This window comes from Carcharhinus amblyrhynchos, chromosome 7 (assembly GCF_965287045.1).
Source record: "Carcharhinus amblyrhynchos chromosome 7, sCarAmb.v2.hapA, whole genome shotgun sequence".
Taxonomy (NCBI): domain Eukaryota; kingdom Metazoa; phylum Chordata; class Chondrichthyes; order Carcharhiniformes; family Carcharhinidae; genus Carcharhinus; species Carcharhinus amblyrhynchos.
In genome coordinates, this window is record NC_137330.1 from 46289951 (window position 1) to 46310238 (window position 20288).

Sequence of the window (20288 nt, forward strand, 5' to 3'; positions counted from 1 at the left end):
TCACCAGTGTGAACAGCCAGAGAATTCCAACCAATATCACAACATCTGGTGTATATTCACAAAAGAATAAATTTCAGGATTAATGAACTGCAGAAGGTTACCATGCATAGATCTTGAAAAGGCCAAAGCCATGATGGGATCAGTGAGCAACATACAGGATCATTAAAGCCTTTGCATCTTTGCCATGTCATCATCCGAACCCGTAGTAAACAGAAACCTAGGCCCCAGAGGGTGGCAAAGACCTGTCGGTTCCAACTATTTTCAGCCCTTCCTGGCAAACACCGAGGTCAAGACACTAAGATCAGTGTCACAGTCTTGAACCGATCCTGGAATTCGAAGACCAGATATATTGTGCTCTATCCAACTCAAAATGACCAGCCTTCAAATCGAGATCATGAAAGCATGGCAGAGTTGACAAATTTGGCTGGGAATTAATTCATCCTCAGGAAACCTCAGGAGATTAGGCACATGTTACTCTTTCTCCAGCCCCATCTCCCCGAATCAACCAGTATTTTCGATCATGCTGCAGGATTTCCAAGGACTGACAATGAGCCCCCACTGAGGAAATTGACGACTTGACTGACAACATTCTTTTCTCCGCTATGTCCATTCTCTTTAAGGTACCTTGCAGTTCATCAATGCACCAGCAATTTGTGCCAGGAAGCTGCGACTATCGTCCACAACTTCATTCACAATGGCAGCCATCATTTCAATGCCTATGGCACCACTGAAGTGTAGGCCCACTCACCAGTGAAACCGCTACTGCAAACTGGACCCCACCCTGGTCACCTCTGATTGCCTCAATCAGAGAAGTATTTTCTTAACTCAGCTTCCTGTCGCCAAACTTTAGCAGGACCTTTTAGGAACATAGCACAGATTATGCACATCAGGATCGAGTACTTATGGGCTGTACATCAGGATAAAAAAATGAAATAAAAAGTATATAGTGGCAGAGTTTTCAAAAATGCAGTTGCTCCTGTGCTCACATCACGTGACCCTATGGCTGACCATAGTTGATTTATCCCCTTTCAAGAATCTTCCTCACTGGGATATATCCTTGTTTCCATTACTCAGATATGCCCTTGGGGCCTGTTCTTTCAGATTCTTTACGTTTTTAATTTTTTCATTTTGTTTTCATCTTTTGTTTCTCTATTGAAATTGCTATTGCCTGATATGTCCACCATACAACCTTGTCCTCTGGAATACAATTCCTATAAGGATAATGATAGGTGTTTCTCGATTTTCAAAAGGGTTTGATAAGATGTCTCACAAAAGGTTGCTTCAGAAGGGTTGGGGGTAAGGTGTTAGCGTGGATAGAGGATTGGTTGCCTAATAGGAGGCAGAGAGTTGGTATCAATGGGTGCTATTCTGATTGGCGGTTGGTGACTAGTGGGGCGCCACAGGGATCGGTGCTGGGGCCTCAGCTTTTTACTATTTATATTGATGATCTGGAGGAGGGGGCTGAGTGTAGGGTGATGAAATTTGCTGATAACATGAAGATGAGTGGAAAAGCAAATTGTGCGGAGGGTGTGGAAGGTCTGCAGAAGGATCTGGATAGGCTGAGCGAGTGGGCGGGGACCTGGCAGATGGAGTACAATGTTAGCAAGTGTGAGGTTATCCACTTTGGCAGAAATAATAGTAGGAGGGATTACTATTTAAAGGGCGACCTAGGGTCCTTGTGCATGAGTCACAAAAACCCAGTCTGCAGGTGCAGCAGGTGATCAAGAAGGCGAATGGGATGCTGGCCTTTATAGCGAGGGGGATAGAATATAAAAGCAGGGAGGTCTTGCTGCAACTGTACAGGGCACTGGTGAGGCCGCAGCTGGAGTACTGTGTATAGTTTTGGTTGCCGCACTTGCGCAAGCATATTTTGGCCTTGGAGGGAGTGCAGAGGAGGTTCACTAGGCTGATACCGGAGATGAGGGCGTTGGACTATGAAGAGAGACTAAATAGACTGGGTCTGTACTTGTTGGAGTTTAGAAAGATGAGGGGGGGATCTTACAGAGATGTATAAGATAATGAAGGGGATGGATAGGGTAGAGGTAGAGAGATTCTTCCCGCTTAGAAAGGATAGCAGGACTAGAGGACACAGTCTCAAGATAAGGGGGTGCAGTTTAGAACGGAGTTGAGGAGGAACTTCTTCACTCAAAGGGTGGTGAATCTCTGGAGTTCTCTGCCTGTTGAAGTGGTGGAGGCTACCTTGCTAAATACATTTAAGACACGGGTAGATAGGTTTTTGACAGACAAGGGTATTAAGGGTTATGGGGAGAGAGCAGGAAAGTGGAACTGATCCACTTCAGATCAGCCATGATCTTATTGAATGGCGGGGCAGGCTCAAAGGGCTAGATGGCCTACTCCTGCTCCTATTTCTTATGTTCTTATGACAGAAGTTATAATTTGAAGGTTTTGTAATTTATGTATGCTGGCCATACCAGCAATTTTCAGTGACTGTATTGATCAAAACATGAAATTGGTCAGGCAGTCATTCTTTCTGAAGTTATCAGCCAAATCAGAGAACAAATGCTATGATGTAGGGAAAGAAAGTATTATATGTATCATTTGAAATTTTTTTTCGGGAAGGGATTTCAATATGTAAGCGGTAAAAGGAAATAAGATACTGCAGTTTTCTGGGGCTGCTGGCATTTTGCTAGTGACAGAGCAGCTCTCTGTCGTTTGGGAAGGCCACTTGCTGCTTAATTTGCTGGGAAGCCAGTTTCTTTTTCAACGAGGCTATTAGAACCAGAGGCCCCAATGGGTTGGTTTCTATCCTCTGGACCCTATGGGTTTGGCCCATATAAAAATGCATTTTGATGCTCACCTTAAAGCACCCTTTCAAGTGTGCTTCAAAATGTTCTCCTTGCTGCTTTGGCAGTGGCGACCTCAGTCAGCTGCCTCCCCTACCTATCCCATTTTAATTGGCTTCTCCTATCGTGTAAGTACCCTATCCATCTGAAAACCCACTCCAACTTCCACAGCTGCAGCAAAATCTCACCTTTAAACCTCGTACACAAGAAAAATAATTCTCACTGTAGCGGTAGTTTATTAACAGTGATGAAGAAGTATAACAAGATAACTAAGGCTGCTGCCCAAAAAGTCCAGTAGGTAGTCCAGAAGGATACAGTTCTGGATTATGCAAGAATGTCTGAGTTCAATCTAATTGGGAACTTTCATTTGGCCTTCAAATCCTACATTTGTAATTGGATAGTTTTTCTTTGATTAAAATTACTTGTTATTTGAGGTAGATGGTGCATATAATCAAATGTCTGCCATAATTCTCCAACATAAAATTTCATGTTGGGAGTTGAAAAATATGAGGTTACAATTATAATATTATTGAGAGAATCATGGGTTAACCCAGATGACATTAACTGTAAACCAATGTGAACTATGATTATTACCTAAAAGCATTTTAGTTTTAATGTGTGTTTGAAAGAATCTTAGAAGCTTAGAAGAAAAGAGTAATTGGGTTTTGGAGGCTGTAAGTGGGGGAAAAAAGGATCATCTGTAATTGGTAGTATTTTGTACTGGATCATTTTTAATGTGTTAAATTCAGTTTAGCACTGAATTTAAAACTGCTGAGAAAGTGAGTGAAAATAGTAACTGTCTTAAATTTCCTAGGCATGCTTCTCACAAAAGTTGCTTCTAAGAGTCATCCATTCTTTCTTGCTTTCAAATGAATGACTGCAGCCCTGCCAGAATTGAGCTGTAAGCGGGCTACAGATAGTTTCTGTCTTTTACCCCTACCCATACCTATCAAATACTGACATGCTAACCATGCTGCATCTTGGCTGAACTGTTCCTAAAGCTCTTTGTGACTAGCTTATTCTTTTCTCGTTAACTATATTAGATGTTGTTTTGTTAAATACCTACACTTAGGTGTGTTTTTTTGGATTGGTGATTGGAACTTCACCGTATCCCTCCACTGTGGTTAAGTTAATGCCATTATTGAAGAATCAGTAAGAGAAAATGTAGGAGTGTTTTGCTGTGGATATCTACATTCAGTTTGTAATTGTGCATTGCAGCTCTTCCAACGACAAAATGCACTGACAGTACAACAGCTGACTGCAGCCCAACAGCAGCAGTATGCACTGGCGGCAGCCCAGCAGCCACATATAGGTAAGAAGCAAGAATAAGCTGTTCAGTCAGGTAAAGCAAAATGAAAGCTGAATACTTTTGACTTAGCGAAGCCAAGTCTGAAAAAAAATTGACTTGTTTAGCTAATTCTGACAATCTGCAAACTTGGGTACATACCAGTTAGTCCATGTGAAGTGAAAAATACGTTAATTAATAGAATGTCTTTCATTCTCCTTTGTTTAGAAGCTTATTGTTTTCTTTGACGTGTTTTTGAAAGATTACAAATGTTTATTGACTGACAAACTGACCTGTTAGGAAACACTCAAAAGCAGTAACTAGGGTTGATATTAAGCTGCCTGTATATATGAACTGTAAAACTGCAGTTAAATAATGCATCGTCCTCCTACTACACTTAACAATAAATGCAAAGATAGTTTCAGTAGTTAGCTAAGACATCATGATTTAAATAAAAATATTGCCATGTTTGTAAAAAGTAAACAAACTGGCTATTTTGCTCATTCTTTACACAAGCAATTTAGATTCTTATTGGAAGTACAACTTCAAAATCTGTGGATAGTTTCAAATTGGGAGGTGTATTTAATATAGCGAAAGAATGTGGCAACATGCAAGAAGACGTGAATAAACTTGCAGGATGGGTATGTAATTGGCAAATTAATTTCAGTGTAGTTTAGAGTGAGGTGGTGCATTTGGATAGGAAGAATGAAGACACTACAAATTCCTTGGATTATAAGAGTCTAAATGAGGCAGAGGAGTAAAGGGGTTTAGGGTACAGATGCACAAATTGCTAAAAGTAGAAACATAGATTGGTACGACCGCATTTTTTAAAATAAAGCAAAGCACTAATACGAATTTCTAAATGGATAAAATTGAAAAGCAGGGAAATTATGATTAACTGCTATAAAACCTTAATTAGACTGCACTCTGAGTACTGTGCATGTGATATGGGGCATTGGTGAAGGTGCAAAAAAGACTCAGTAGGAAGATACCAGACCTAAGGGTTACAACCAACAGGAAAGATTGAACTGGATATAACCCTCTGTTCCTCGAAATGAGCAGGTCAAGATGAAGATTCCTTTACAGTTATACTCACCACCACATGCCCTGTCTAAACTGATGCAATGACAGTGTGGTTCCTATCACCACATCACACTTTGGTGTTTCCTAAAATCCTCATTCTCTACCAATCTGTGAAGTCCACGGCAACCAAAATAGTTTCACTGCTTTCAGGCCGAAGTCTTGGACTGAGTGATTTCTCATCCTTGGTGATTTCAGCTTCCATGTCAACTCGTTGTGCTGTCTCTTCTCTGAGCCCAATCTCTCCCTTGATTTAAAACAGCCACTCCTTTACCGTATCAGGTGACTTTGTTACTTCCATTATGTCTGTCATAGGTAAGATCATCTTTAATCACTAGTGTCACTTTCCATTTACACCCCTGTTCCCCTCAACTTGATTTCCCTTAGAAAAATTTTGCCTTGACTTGATATCAGCTGCATTTTCAATTAATAACTGCCTACTTTGCTAATTTCTGCAGCTACCACTTTGCTCACCCTTATCTTTATCCTCACATTCACCTTTGCACCTGTCCTCATAATAACCATTACAATCTTTCCTACCCTGGTTGCTCTTCTGTTTCATTCCACACACAAGTTGTATTTTTTTATATAGTGTATCATCGCTTGATCTGATTGGACCACAAATCCTCTCTGATCCTGCTCTTCTCTGCCAAAAAAGCTCACTATTCCAGGATTACCATGGAATGCAAAGATATTATCAGGCCTCCCCTCTCCACTGGAAACCTGTTAAACCCCTCTGTCCCAAGTCTGCCACCCTCATCTCCAGCATTGTCCAAGCAATGCATGTCTTTGACACTATTATTGAGACCACCTTTTCAGTTGCCTCTCCGCTTCTATCTTTTACCGTAGTCCATTAGACCAATATTCTCCCATTTCCCCAGTCCCCTGCCCTAACCTTGAACTTGCATCTTTCTCTAGTTTCTCGCATGCTTTTCTAAGCTCATCTTGTCCATGGGATCCACGTCCAGCTCCCTTGACTTTTTCCCATTTGAGGCAAGTAGCAAAATTGGATCCAAGTGGAAGCTAGGTAGGCACATGAAACAAAACAATACGCTGATAGGTTACATGAAAACTGGAATGAGGCTCATGTGGAGCGTAAATGGCAGCATTGACCTGTTACTGCGATTTCAACTTATCACGAGAAATAATTAACAATTGGTGAATCATGAAGACTTACAGTGTTGACTATCTTGGTGCAAAGCGCCAATGGTGTTTGTTTCTTTGCTTTTGAATAAAAATTATTAGTTGTGACAGCAAAACATTTTATTATGCCATGGTGCATTGTGGAAGCTCTGCTTCAGACTTGTCCTCCCTTGCGTTTTTCCCTATCTCCGCAACCTCATTAGCAGCTTCTTTTAAAGTTCCATATATTCTCACCAACTTAATATCGAGCTTCCTGACACCAACCTTAATTAGGTCAGTAAATAACCAGCTACTTCTCAAACTTTTGGATAAGATCAAGTAGTATCAAGCCCATTAGGTGCAAAGAACAAAGAACAACACAGCACGGGAAACAGGCCCTTCGGCCCAATGAGCCCGCGCCGCCGTCCCACTGTCTCAGTGACCTATTCATGATTTTAGTCTACGCCTAATGTGCGAGGATCAGGGAGGTCCAATTTAGGGACAATTTAGTACCCAATCAATCAGCCTAAAAGCACATCTTTGGGATGTGGGAGGAAACCGGAGCACCCGGAGGAAACCCACGCAACCACGGGGAGAACGTGCAAACTCCCACAGACACAGGCCCAAATCCATGTGTCCACACAGCAACAGAGATAGTCTCTGAGCTGTCATGTTGCCCTCGAGATGGTCCAGTTTAAGCACACTAACGACATGAAGCAATAGGCAACTCCCGAAGCAACGTCCAAGAGCAGCCCACTACAACCTGCCGCATGCATGCCCCTTGCTGGACTTAAATGCCTGTGGAGACAAAAAAATTCATTATTAAACAGGCAAAGACTGTAACCTTTTCTTGTCAGCTTGAATCTTGGATGTCTCTCTTGTGGGAACCGTGAATTAGATTCAATTTGAATTTTAATTGGCTTTTGGAACAAGCAAGGAGTTGGGTTTCAGGGTTGCCCAGTCCACTCTATGCATTGGCTATGTAACTTTAAGAATGGGGTAAACAAGCGTTACTTGTGCTTTCATGTTGCCAACTCCCATGACAACTAAATTTGCTGCCTTCTACGTTATGCATCGCTACTCAAAATGTAGACTTTGGTGAGAGCGCTTGGTTTGACGGAAGAAGATTTTAGTCTCCTGAGCGTAGAGTCTCAAATTGTGAAAGATATTGTGGGCTCTGGGTTCTGTACTACAATACTCAATCACCTTCCATCAGAATACAGAGGAAACTGATCAGGTCATGTAAGCCAGACCACAGTCTAAAAGATGTTCCAGTTGAGCCACGTACACTTGTGTTCTAGTTGGTCATGTAACCTAACACAACAGCGAAATCTTAAGCCCATTTAGGTTATTTACTCTGGGATTGTCCATCCTTGACTTCAGCTTGAGCTATGTCCGGAGTTGTAACCATAGATATCTCATTGGAGTTTTGGATGGCTTTGTTTCCGTCAACATGGATTAAACCTGTGCACCACTGCCAACGTCCTGTTATATGTGAAGTTTCAACTTGTAAAAGGCAACATTAGTAATAGCTAATTCAACCTTGTATCATTTGTTCTAAAGCTGAGATTTCATTGCTCATTAGTGTCACAAGTTTTAGGCTGCATAGATTTCTGTATGTCAGGATCATGCATGTGACCCCAAAATAGATGAAATGCCTGGAACGTCTGTTGTAACTCAGCTGCTAAATTATGAAGTAGGCATAGTAAGAAAATTGTGAGGCAGTTCTTTTCCTTAACCTATTACACAAGTATTATTCTGAAATTGGTTATGAAATAATATGTTCTACGTAAGAAATGTGATTTAATTTCACAGCAAGTAAGATTATAATTTGAAGACTGTAGTATTGTAATTCCTCACTGTCTTACCAGTAGATATTAGTACCAGTGCACTTTTTAGTTACTTGAATTTCAGCATCATATCCGCAATGTAGGAATATTACATATAATTTCTTCACATTTACACCGCTAATGAAAGTTAATTGCATCATTGAAAGAACAGTGACCATTCTTTAAATTTTTTTTCTCGTAAATCATTCATATAATTGTATGAAAAGGGTTAGTGACCAATTGTTCTCCTCCTCCAATCCACTCTACATCTCCCCTTTTGCACCTGTTGATTTCCAAATTATTTTCTGTGAATTGAGTCCTCCTTTTGCCTGAACAGAAATATTGGGGGCGATTCTCCCAAAAATACTGAATTGGTGGGTGGCAGAGTGACAGCAGGACCCTCCAACCCTCACCAATTACTCCAGGCCCCGCCCACAACAGGCCTCTCCCCCTTGGCACTGCCCATCAGGCAATGCCAAGGTGCCCTGTGGGCAGGGCATTTTGCCCCTTAAGCAATGTCAGGGACACAGGCTGGCACTGCCATAGTGCCCATGTCCAGGAGGTATTGAGTTTCTACCACGACTCCCCCCTCCAGCAGGGTCTCCCACTAGTTCCCCAAATGTGGGGAGCTACTCTAAACCCCACCAGAATGAAGTACTCCTGGCAGGGTGGGAGATTCTTTCGGGCCTAGCAAGTACCCAATAATCAAATGCAAAACCTATTTAAACTACATTTACAAAAAAGATTCAAATGATTTACCACTTTTCCTGCCAGTTTCCAGCATAGACTGGACTGCAGCTGTTCTCCAGCTCTGGAAGAAGTGGATGCATTCATGGAGCATGCGCAAATCCCGGAAAGAGGCCATCGATTCCCCGACTGCACCTGCCAGAAAAGTTGTGGGTCACGATAGGAGAATCGGGATTGTCATTGTCATTGTCATTGTCACTGTCACTGTGAACTAGTTGTCTGGAGATTGGTGAAAAATTCTTCAGACTTTCCTTCTCCATTTCCTTCCCTTTTGCTAATACCTGCTATGCTAGCTGTCTCTCTTGTTGACCATACTAAAATTTGAGATCTGGCCAATAGAATATTGAATTCAGACCCTGTATTGTTTTGCAAAATTGCTGAGCTTTTTGGGAGGCAGGTGGTCAGAAGAAGGGAAAAGTGAGGAAGTAATGTACATGAATGTAATTTGAGGATAATTTGCAGTGGAATGAATCATTAACACTTTTTTGTCTTGAACAGCAGGTGTGTTTTCTGCAGGCCTTGCTCCAGCTGCCTTTATGCCAAACCCATACATTATCAGTACAGCTCCACCAGGCACAGATCCATATACTGCAGCAGGACTGGCTGCAGCAGCTACTTTAGCAGGTGATCAACCAGATGCGATAACAGCATTAAAAAACTAAACAAAATTGTGCAGGCCTATTGGATAAGGGCTGCACCCGGTTTGTCATTAAAGTATAAAGGTCAGAATGTATCTATCATTAACTCTGTTCAACTAACTGTTCTGAGCCATGACAGTGGTAAAGAAGCTGGAATTGACCCCTGGTCTGGGCTAAAGTGTAGAAAAAGGACTAAGGGTATTTGCCATTTCCACTCATCACAGTGAGGCTGGAGTCTGCCTGGTACAGAGAGGGAGTGAACAGGTAATGGCCTAATGGAGGCAGCATTGAGACACGCACACTCCACAAATGATAATAATGTAATCATATCAGTATTGATGACACCTCCAGGCTCCCTTTTCTGTATTAAAGTAGTTATTAAATAAAATTTTTTGCTGCAACTTTTACAATACTATTGGGGCTTCACTTAATGTTCATATTGGACTAGGACTTCTCTTTAGGTTTCCAGACCCAGACCCATTTTACCTTATATGTGAGGCTACTCATTCACATTTAGACAGATTTGCAGCCTTTTCCGTAAGAAAAGTGCCATCTGACATTTAAGCACAATTTCAGCTTAAAGAGCTTTTACTCTTGTCCCTGTTCATCAGCAGCATTTCTAGTTTGAATAGCCAGTGGACTTGCTTTATTTTGTTTGTGTAAAGGTTGCAATTAAATCTCCTGGCAGGTACTGCTTTGCTAAAAAAGCAATACCTGCCAGATACTTCTGGTTTAAAAGAAATCAAGTGCTTTCCAACAACTGAGACTTTGTATTAATATTAATCTGATGGCCCTGTTCTGATCCTTTTTCAAGATCTCTTTATTACACTGCATGATGGGACCAAAATGTGGCATAGTATTCTAGATGGAGTCTGACCAAGGCCTTGCCTGAGACAGAATAATACTTGCTTTGAATCTAAAAATCCAGACAATACATTGCAACATTCTATTTGCATTTCTAATAGTGTCACTGCATTGATCATAATTGCTCAGTGAATCATGCACTGTACAATCTTTTTCCCATTCTACAGACTTTATTAAGCAAACTTGTGTGGTTTATGAATGTTTTGCAATCCCCTCACCCCAAAAAAAGAAAGATCTTGCATTTATACAACATTGTTCACAATTTCAGGGTGTGTCAAAGTATTTCACTGTGCAGTATGTGTTTTTGAGTGTGGTTGCTATTATGATGTAGGGAAATCGCGAATCCCCACGATGCACAAGGAGGCTATTCAGCCTGTTGAGTCTACACTGACCACAATCCCATCCAGGTCCTAGTCCTGCAACCCCATGCTTCTATCTTGCTAATGCCCCTGACACTAGGGTTAATTTAGCATGGCCAATCAACCTAACCAACATGTCTTTAGACTATACGAGGAAACCAGAGCACCCAGAGGAAACCCACGCAGACACAGGGAGAACATGCAGACTCCACACACAGTGACCCGAAGCTGGAATTGAACCTGGGACCCTGGTGCTAACCACTGTGCCACCTGGCTAATTTGTGCACATCTGTGTTTCTCAGACAATGGGATAAATAACCAGTTAAGCTGTTGATATTGGTTGAGAGATGCATATTGGTGAGGACAGTAATGTTCTTGCCCACTCTCCTTTGAATGGTGCCGTGATCTTTTACATCCCCTGAGGCAGAAGGCTGGATCTTAGCTTAAAGAAGACATTTCAGCAGTGCAACAGTCCCTCAGTATTGCACTGGAGTATCAGCATGATTATGTGCGCAAGTGAGACACAAAAGCAGACATTTCATTCATCTGTATTAAGAGACATCTACCAAAATCAGACCCATTGTCCCATCTCATCCCAGTCTTTCTCCAATCTTTTTCTCCATTAAGGCCCCGTTACTTAATTTTTGAAACCTTATTTTGTTTCTTTCCATTGTAGGAAAGGACATGCATTGAACAATTCAAATGATAACATTACTAAAACTAATTCATGACTGAGTTAAGTCATAACAGGAAATATAAGGAAAAGCAATGCACTCATATGTAGCAGCAGCAACAAGGTGGTACTTGTAAGGTAGCAGCTGGTAGTTCAGATGACGAGCAGAGACCAGTTGCAGAATATTGAAAGGAGGAGACTGGGTGCCACAAGAACATATTGAAGGGCATGACTTTGAGAGATTGATGTAGCAGGCAACTCGGAGAAGCAGTGGCTCAGGGAGAGGGGAGAAGAGACTGCTGGAAGGAATAGTGTAGAATGTTGCCATGCCAGGAACAGAAAATTATCCAGACCCTGGTTTGGTGAGTAATGTACAGGAAAACAGTAGTATTTTAAAATCGTACAAGGATAGGCCTGGGTTATATGAAATCGAAATGGGACCTGGTGACTAATTCCACATGGATATCTAGTGGTTAAAGACAACAATTGTATTATAGATGTTAATGTACCATTTTCACAGCTACATTGTAAATTTTGACCTGAAAGTATGATAAAGTTCTGATGGCTGGACATGCTTTCCATATGCAAGACCTTTAATAATATAGCTAAATACTTGAATTTCAAATATTGTGATGCTGTTATTCCATTGAAATCAATGGCATCAATATTCTTCCCTCCAGATATGGGCATTGTGATCACTCCACTTGCCACATAACACGGCTAAGAGACACCTAATTCCTCCATGAAGCTAAATAGGACCACAAAAATGATTTATATGTGTATTATAGACAGATACAGTTGTACACTTGTGTTTCATATTTTGAACCATGTCATCAACATTTAATATAAGAAAACCAATATTAATATTTTGTATTCAGAAAACCTCAACATCTGGTTTTCATGTTGTAACTGCAGGCATTTGGCCACTGAGGAACTACCCACATCCACATAGAGCAAAGTAAAACAAAAATCTCTTTAGCTAAGAATGGAAGATGGCAATCAGTTATTAGCAGCTAAAATATATATTAGCTTACTCAGTACCTTTTTTAATTTATTAGAATATGTGCCAGGGCCTGCTCTCCTATGTCAGCATTTAATGTGTTAAATTTGTGTTTTCCCAGCTTATCCACTCATGCTGTTTGGCTGTCCTTATGGTTCAGCTGCTCATACGTTTTGTTGAAGTATCCCAAAGTGCTTCACGTTACTTTTTGAGATTTAATGACTTAAGTAGGCATTCATCGTGATGGGTACTTGAGTCACATTGGAATCACAGACATAAATTCAAGCAGAGTTTGCTCGATAGTGATCACGAGTGGAACCTCCAAACGATTTTCTCTCCTCTCCTGTCAAGGATACTGAAGTTTTGCTCCCCCTCATCTGAGATTTGTTAAGAGGTCAGATCTGGGATCTCTATGGTATAATCACTCATTGGACAAGATCATCAGATTTAGTTAGGAGGTCTCCATTTTAATAAACAATGTAATTCTAGTCAAGCTACTAGGCTGAATAAAAACCAGTAACAATTGCTGATTTACCATTTTGTGTTTTTGTGCTAGGCCCCACAGTTGTCTCACCTCAGTATTATGGGGTTCCATGGAGTGTGTACCCAGCCAATCTGTTCCAACAGCAAACAGCTGCGCCAACTGCAAACAATACTCCCAACCAGCAGGCTGCAACACAGGCACAACAAGGGCAACAACAAGTATGTGGCACTAATTAATATTCAATGGCTAGTTCACCCTTCTTAATGTGATGGCTTCAAAAAGATGTTTAAATATTTCTCCATGCAGTCAGACTTGTGCAGATTTTAAGTAACTTGCTCATTGTTGATTTTAGGTGTTGGTTATGCTTATAATGGAGTACCACCTTGTCTTTAGAGCAAGCCCTGCTCTAGTATTTGTCCAAACTCAAGATGAGAAATAGTTTATCTGTAGATTTGATTAATGTACGTCTTGATTGTGACAAAACTTATTATTATCTATTCTTAGGTGTTGCGTGGTGGAAATCAGCGTCCACTCACCCCAAGTCAGAGTCAGCAGGGTCAACAAGCAGATTCACTGGCAGCAGCTGCTGCTGCCAATCCAGCTCTTGCCTTTAGCCAAGGTCTTGCTACAGGAATGCCAGGTTTACAAATTTCTTGTTTTTACTATTTAACAGTCCAGCCACTTGGTGCATCACAGTATGTTATTCCAATATTCACTAGCCCATGCAATTTCCTAGACACAGATTTCTACTGCTTCACCCAAGAAGTGTTTCCTCATATTAGTCTTGGTAAGCTAATTGGCTATGGAGGCCATTACAGCCATTCTCCCCTGAAGTTACGTCCTCAATTTTTTAACAGTTGGCAGCAGGAATTGGAGCTCAAATATACTCTCTAGCTCAGTGAGTTCCTGCAGCTTTATTGTAGCCCTGATGGAGATAGGCTAGCCCATCATTGGATTGGATTTCCCTGCCATATGTAGCACAGAATAAAGATAGGTTTCCTATCGTAACATGAAAATATAGGAAAGCAAATGCAGAAAAATATTATTCAACCCATCAGGTTTGTTCTTTTCTGTGAATGGATAATCTAATCTTGTCATGGTCTGCTATTTTATACATTCAGAATACAAGCAAAAGGTTAATCAAAGTTTCACCCTAACCCTGTTCCTAATTAAAACAAAACTTCAGAATGCTAATTTAAAGCAAAATATTGCAGATACTGAAAATCTGAAATAAAAACAGAAAATACTAGATAAACTTGGCAGGTCTGGCAGCATCCATGGAAAGAGTGAGAGAGCTAACGTTTTAAGACCGTATGAAGCTTCAGAACTGAAGTAGAGGTACACAGACGCAAGGGATTAATCTGACGGTATCACAGATGCTGCCAGATCTACTGAAAATATCCAGTATATTCTGTTCTTTTTTAGAATACCGATCTAGCATATTATCATGCATTGTCCATCCTGGACCAATTAAAGTCATGATGTCAGGAGCATGTTTACTAATTTATTGGAGTTCTTTGAAGGACTCGTGTGTACTATGGATAAAGGAAAGCTGCTGAATGTAACATTTCCAGAAGGCATTTGATAAGGTGCTTCACAAAGTTTATTGTGCAAATTAAAAGCTCATGTTGGGGTAATATGTTGGCATGGATTGAAGACTCACTAGCTAACAGGAAAGAGAGTTTGCATAAATGGGTCCTTTTCTGGTTGGCAGGATGTGCTGAGTGGTGTGCCACAGGAATCAGTGCTGGGGCCTCAACTTTTTTTTATAATTTATATAAATAACTTTGAAGGGACTGAACTATGGTTGCTAAATTTGCTGATTGCACAAAGATAGTTAATAACATAAGGAGGCCACAAAGGGACTTTGGTTCAGTGAATGGGCAAAAGTATGGCAAATGGAGAAAAATGTAACCAAAGGTGTGGTGCTCTGAACTTGGGTCAACTCATGCTGTGGATAAAGACACTGAAATTCTTAAATTATTGCACAGCAAATATCCTTTATTGTACTCCACTTAGATACTACAAGAGTATCAAATTCTACTACAGAACTTTAGCACATCAGGCATCAACTTTGTTATACACAAAATATTTAACCTCTCACTGTTGTAGAGAAAGTAACTGACCTCTGACCTACTTTGTTACACAATATTCAAAAGGTATCAAAAGTTCACAAAATATCCAAACTCATGACTTGATCTTAGAGATATTACCTAGAGCAAGGCAAACTATAACACGTAAGAGCAGAATTAGGCCATTCAGCCCAGCGAGCCATTGAGCGTGCTTTGCCACTCGATCGTGGTGGATGTGATTCTCACCCCCATTCTCCTGCTATCTCCCTCTGACACTCGATCCTCTGTTGATCAAGAACCTTTTTAACTCTGTCTTAAAGATACTCACTGACCTTGTCATCTTAGTTTTGAAGGAGTGTACCTGCACTCTGATGTTGTGCACCCAAGTTGTAGTCTCTCCCACGAGTGGAAACATCCTCTCCACATCCACTCTATCTAGGCCTCTCAGTATTCTGTAAATTTCAGTTATATCCCCCCCCCCCCACCCCATTCTTCTCAATTCCATTGAGTGTAGACCCAGACTGCTCAGTTGCTCCTCATACGACGAATCTTTCATTCCAGGAATCATTCTTGTGAACCTCCTCTGGACCCCCTCCAAGGCCAGTAAATCCTTTTGGGGGTATGCAGCCCAGAACTGCTCACAATATTCCAAATGGGGTCTAATCAGAACTGATCCTCCTGACAGTCCTTATTCCGATGTGTCCAAGTCTCAGACTCGGGGTCTTGCTGCTTCTTCTGCAGTAGTTGATCCCAGGTTACTGCTGCCAATGTCTCCAAATCTCTCCTCCTCATACAGAATTTGCTGGCGTTGATCATGCTTCTAGTCACATACTCACAGGACAGGCACTAATCAGTCACTGTCTTTTTGAATGAATGCTGAAGAGTCGTGCCTCTGTCAGGGTTCCTAATTCTCAGGAGCACAACGCAGAGAGGTCTGTGTTCAATCACGGTCTGTTCAAGGCATAGCAGCAGCCACTGCCCAATCAGCTTCCATGCTTGCTCCGTTGCTGCACAATTTGTTCTTTGCTGCTCCCACAGTCCCTAGCCTGATACAGAGTTAGGCCTTAGAACCATCAGACTTTGCTGGTGCCTTCTGAATATGCATCAGGCTCCAATCACCTCTTTGATCCATTGAGCGTTAGCGCATTGGATCATAACTATACCTGGCTCACGTGAGTGTATATCCAAGTTCATGCCATGTTACAATCTCATTTTAACATTTGTTTTATTTTCCTTACAAACAGTTCTATCTCTAGCTTACTTTCCATTTCTTCAATCATATTTAAACATTGGATTAAAGTATACGTTTGATAAATCAAGGTCAGAAACATTCCAATGATTACAATACAAGAGCGAATTCATAGTCAAAGGTGTGTCTGAACATTTGTGCTCCACCAGCTAGTTTCTCAGCGGTCTCAATTTCCTTCCTATTGTCCGTAGCCCACAGTATGACATTTATGTAGATCTGTTAGGCCTTGGTTTTTTTTTAAATCTTTGTAGGTTTTTAGGAGGAATCTAATATTGGGTTTGTATTTTCAAAGTATTTCTCTAGGCCTTGTTCGATTCTTTGAATGTTTTTAAGGCAAGGATAGATAAATTTTTGAACAGTAAAGGAATTAAGGATTATGATGAGTGGGTGGGTGGGTAAGTGGGGCTGGGTCCACAAAAAGATCAGTCAAGATCTTATTGAATGGTGGAGCAAGCTTGAGGGCCAGATGGCCTACTCCTGTTCCTAGTTCTTATGCTGTTATGTTCTTAATCACAGAATGTTTACAGCACAGAGGAGACCATTGAACTCTTCTAGTCTATGCTGACTGTCTGCAAGAACAATTTGGCTAGTTCCACTACCCCACTCTTTCCCCTTAGCCCTGCTGATTTTTTCTAATCAGATGCTTATCCATCTCCATTTTGAAAGCCACAATTCTCTCCACAACCTTCTCAGGCAGTGCATTCCAAATGCCAATGACAAGCCTTGTTTTTAAAAAAAGTGTTCCTGATTCTTTTGCCAATCACCTTATATGTGCCTTCTAGTTCTTGACTGTTCTGTCAATGGGGGCAATTTCTTTCTATCTGCTCCATCTAGACACCTCATGATTTTGAAAATCTTCCATTGAAAATCTTCCATTAAATCTCTTCTCAACTTTCTCCAAAGGAAACAGCCTCAGCTTCTCTTGCATATCAGTGTGTCTGAATTCCCTCATCCCTGGAACCACTCTCATAAATCTTTTCCGCACCCTCTCTAAAGCCTTAATTTCTTTCCTATTTTGTCCTTATTTTGTCCAAAATTTGCTACAGTACCCTAGTTGAAGTATTTTATGTTTAGTAGTAACTCAAAAAATAACCAAGATACTGTTCATGCTGTATGTGCAACATATTACATGAGAACATTTAGTTTGCTTGCAATTCTGATATCTACAGTAGCATAAGTAAAAAATAACTTGCTATTGGAGACACCCATGCATTTATCTACCAGCAAACTGGATAGCACTATGGGGAAAGGACAGGAGAATGGGTCTGACTGACTGCTCTTGCAGAGGTTGGTATGGATGTGATGGATCAGTAATTTCTACATGGTGTTTTCATTACAGAATCTCATTGGGGATTTTGAGGGGCCACAGATGTTTGCTGCTTTCCAAGTTTCAAAATCAGATAAAGGTTGAGGAATTATTTGTAAATTTGTTTTTGTTTTTAATTTAGAAAAATTTGCTGACTATATAAAGCTGGTCAACGTAAAGATTTTACTAAAGGTGACTGTAGGAAGTTAAAGTAATTCTTCCAGAAGTGTAGACATGAGCCCTATAGATGTGTCCTTGTTAATTATTGAAATTTCTTTTGCATGCAATGTCTTTCTTACAATCACACACCAAGTGAAATTAGACAACCAAGTGATGGCTGTTTAAATCAAACCTAAATTATACTCTGGTGAAGTCTTAAACCTAATTTTAGGAGGAAATTGACAGGCATTTGCTGAGAAAATAAGTTGACAGGAAAAGGTAATGAGCTGTTTTTGGAATAATGGAACTTGTCCTCTTGGTATTAATCTTTTTACTCTGTCACTCAGGTGGGTAGAGGTAATGTTTTTACCCGTTAATCTGTTTGTTTATCAGTAAAAAATATATCTCAAAAATAAATGGACAAGTTTCAGTGGAACTTGTATGCTGGGTAAGGTACAGGGAAGAACCGATCTATGTTTTGATGAAAATGTGGATCCAGATCCTGGGATTTTAAAAAAATGATTATTAATACTGGGAGATAGAGCAAGTTGACTTGTTTGTAGAATGTAGACTGTCAAATTCTGTTTGTCAAAAAATAGGCAGAATATTCACATTAGGTTATTAGATGTGGCATAAAACCTCCTCTTGTGAAATGAGAAGTTCTTAATATTTTGATTTGCTTTGCTTTATTATTGTTACATGCATTGGTATACAGTGAAAAGTATTGTTTCCTGTGCGCTATACAGACAAAGCATATCATTTATAGGGAAGGAAAGGAGAGAGTGCAAATGCAGTGTTACAGTCATAGCTAGGGTGTAGAGAAAAATCAGCATCTTTCGTTGGCTGGCACGTGTCCTTAGAACTTTGTATCTTTTTCCCAACAGAAGAAGGTAGAAGAGAGTGTGGAGTCCTTGATTATGTTGGCTGCTTTTCTGAGGCAGTAGGAAGTGTAGACAATGTCAATGGATGGGAGGTTGATTTGAGTGATGGACTGGGGTTTGTTCATGACCCTTTATAGTTTATTGCAGTCTTGAACAGGGCAGGGGCCATACCAAGCTGTGATACAACCAGAAATAATGTTTTCTATGATGCATCTGTAAAAGTTGGTGAGAGTTGTAGCGAACATGCCAAATTTCCTTAAACTCTTGAGAAAGTCGAGCTTTTGTTCAGCTTTGTAGTTATAGAGCATCAACTAAGAAGGGAAACGCCTCAAGAAAGAGCTGTTTAATTGTAATAACATTATGGTATGTGCTGTACTGAGTGCCCTCTTTTTCTGTGTTCATTTTAGGGAAGGAGATGGGATATTCCTGCATAATATCATAATACAGATTTAACTTTTGGTTATCTCTTTTGCTTAGGTTATCAAGTCTTAGCCCCGGCTGCTTACTATGACCAAACTGGTGCCTTGGTGGTGGGCCCTGGAGCTAGAACTGGATTAGGGACACCAGTTAGACTGGTAGCATCAACACCTGTTATCATCAGCTCTGCAGCAGCACAAGCTGGTAAGTTCTGATGCACACATTGAGTACTAATAAGTTAGTGTTTTGAAGTGAAGCCTTCACATCCAACAGAATATTGCTGACACTGCATTGGAAGAAAATAATCGCTGAACACGGAAAAATCTCCGTTATTCCACCTGAAAGCTTGTGTGAACTCTGTGTTAAATAATGAGCATCTCCAGGAATGCACCATAAAGATACATTGGTTGAGCCATTTTCTATTGTTTGCTGTAACTACACAACATATTCTTACTGCTAACAAATCCATTTAACCTTTAGCAGGCTGCTGCCACTTTTCATTGACTGTATAACCCGGCCAGGATATTTAAATTGCCAAATGCTACATCATACTTTCATTAGTGGGGGTTTTGTTATGATCTGTAGCAGTTGCTCAGCTTTCTTAATCCAGGTAGACTTGCATTGAGATTCAGCTAAAACTGATTGTCGGCCCACTGGCAGTGCTTCATATCTTATAAAGAAAGCTATTGGTGCCACCCGAGCCACATTTAGCAATAAGCTCAGCCATTAATAGTGTATCCTTAATCATGCTTAAGTTAAAAACCATACACAGAACTTCAACCTCAGTATCAATGATGGCAACCTGCAGTAGCTCCAGTGTTGCCTGATAAAGAAAGACATTCTGATCAGTAATGTACTTTGAACTATAGTTACTATCATAGTGCAAGAAATATGGCACCCAAGATATGCACAACAAACTGCTGCACGTCTCAATATGATGATGACCAGCTAATCTCTTTTTGATGATTGCTGGCTAAATATTGACCGAGGTATTGGGAAAATTTTCCCAGCTCCTTTTTGGAATAGTGTCAATAGGGATCTTTTACATCTGCCTGAGAGAGCACCTCTGACAATGCAAGAGTGTCAGCCTAGATTTTTTGCTGATGTCTTGGAATTTGAACTCTCAAAATTCTGACTTGGGTAAGACTGTTAGCAATTGAGCTGCAGCTGATAGTATTAGAACATAGAACATTACAGCGCAGAACAGGCCCTTCGGCCCACGATGTTGCACCGACCAGTTAAAAAACAATGACCCACTAACCTAAACCAATCCCTTTTCGTCCATAAACCTATCCACGGATCTCTTAAACGCCCCCAAA

The 20288-nt window shown here is 40.6% G+C and overlaps 1 protein-coding gene across 8 annotated transcripts in view; it reads left to right on the forward strand.

Moving 5' to 3' along the window:
- The window catches only part of LOC145344909 (pumilio homolog 2-like), a 123182-nt gene that overhangs the window by 70377 nt on the left and 32517 nt on the right, over positions 1 to 20288 (forward strand). For 6 of the 8 annotated variants that reach the window (XM_080192219.1, XM_080192221.1, XM_080192225.1 and 3 more), the window contains 5 exons: positions 4023 to 4116; positions 9366 to 9491; positions 12958 to 13103; positions 13390 to 13525; positions 19030 to 19173. In XM_080192219.1, coding sequence (XP_080048345.1) covers positions 4023 to 4116; positions 9366 to 9491; positions 12958 to 13103; positions 13390 to 13525; positions 19030 to 19173 — 646 coding nt within the window. The remainder of the gene's footprint in view (positions 1 to 4022; positions 4117 to 9365; positions 9492 to 12957; positions 13104 to 13389; positions 13526 to 19029; positions 19174 to 20288) is intronic. The other 2 variants (XM_080192220.1, XM_080192222.1) reach the window with 1 other exon arrangement.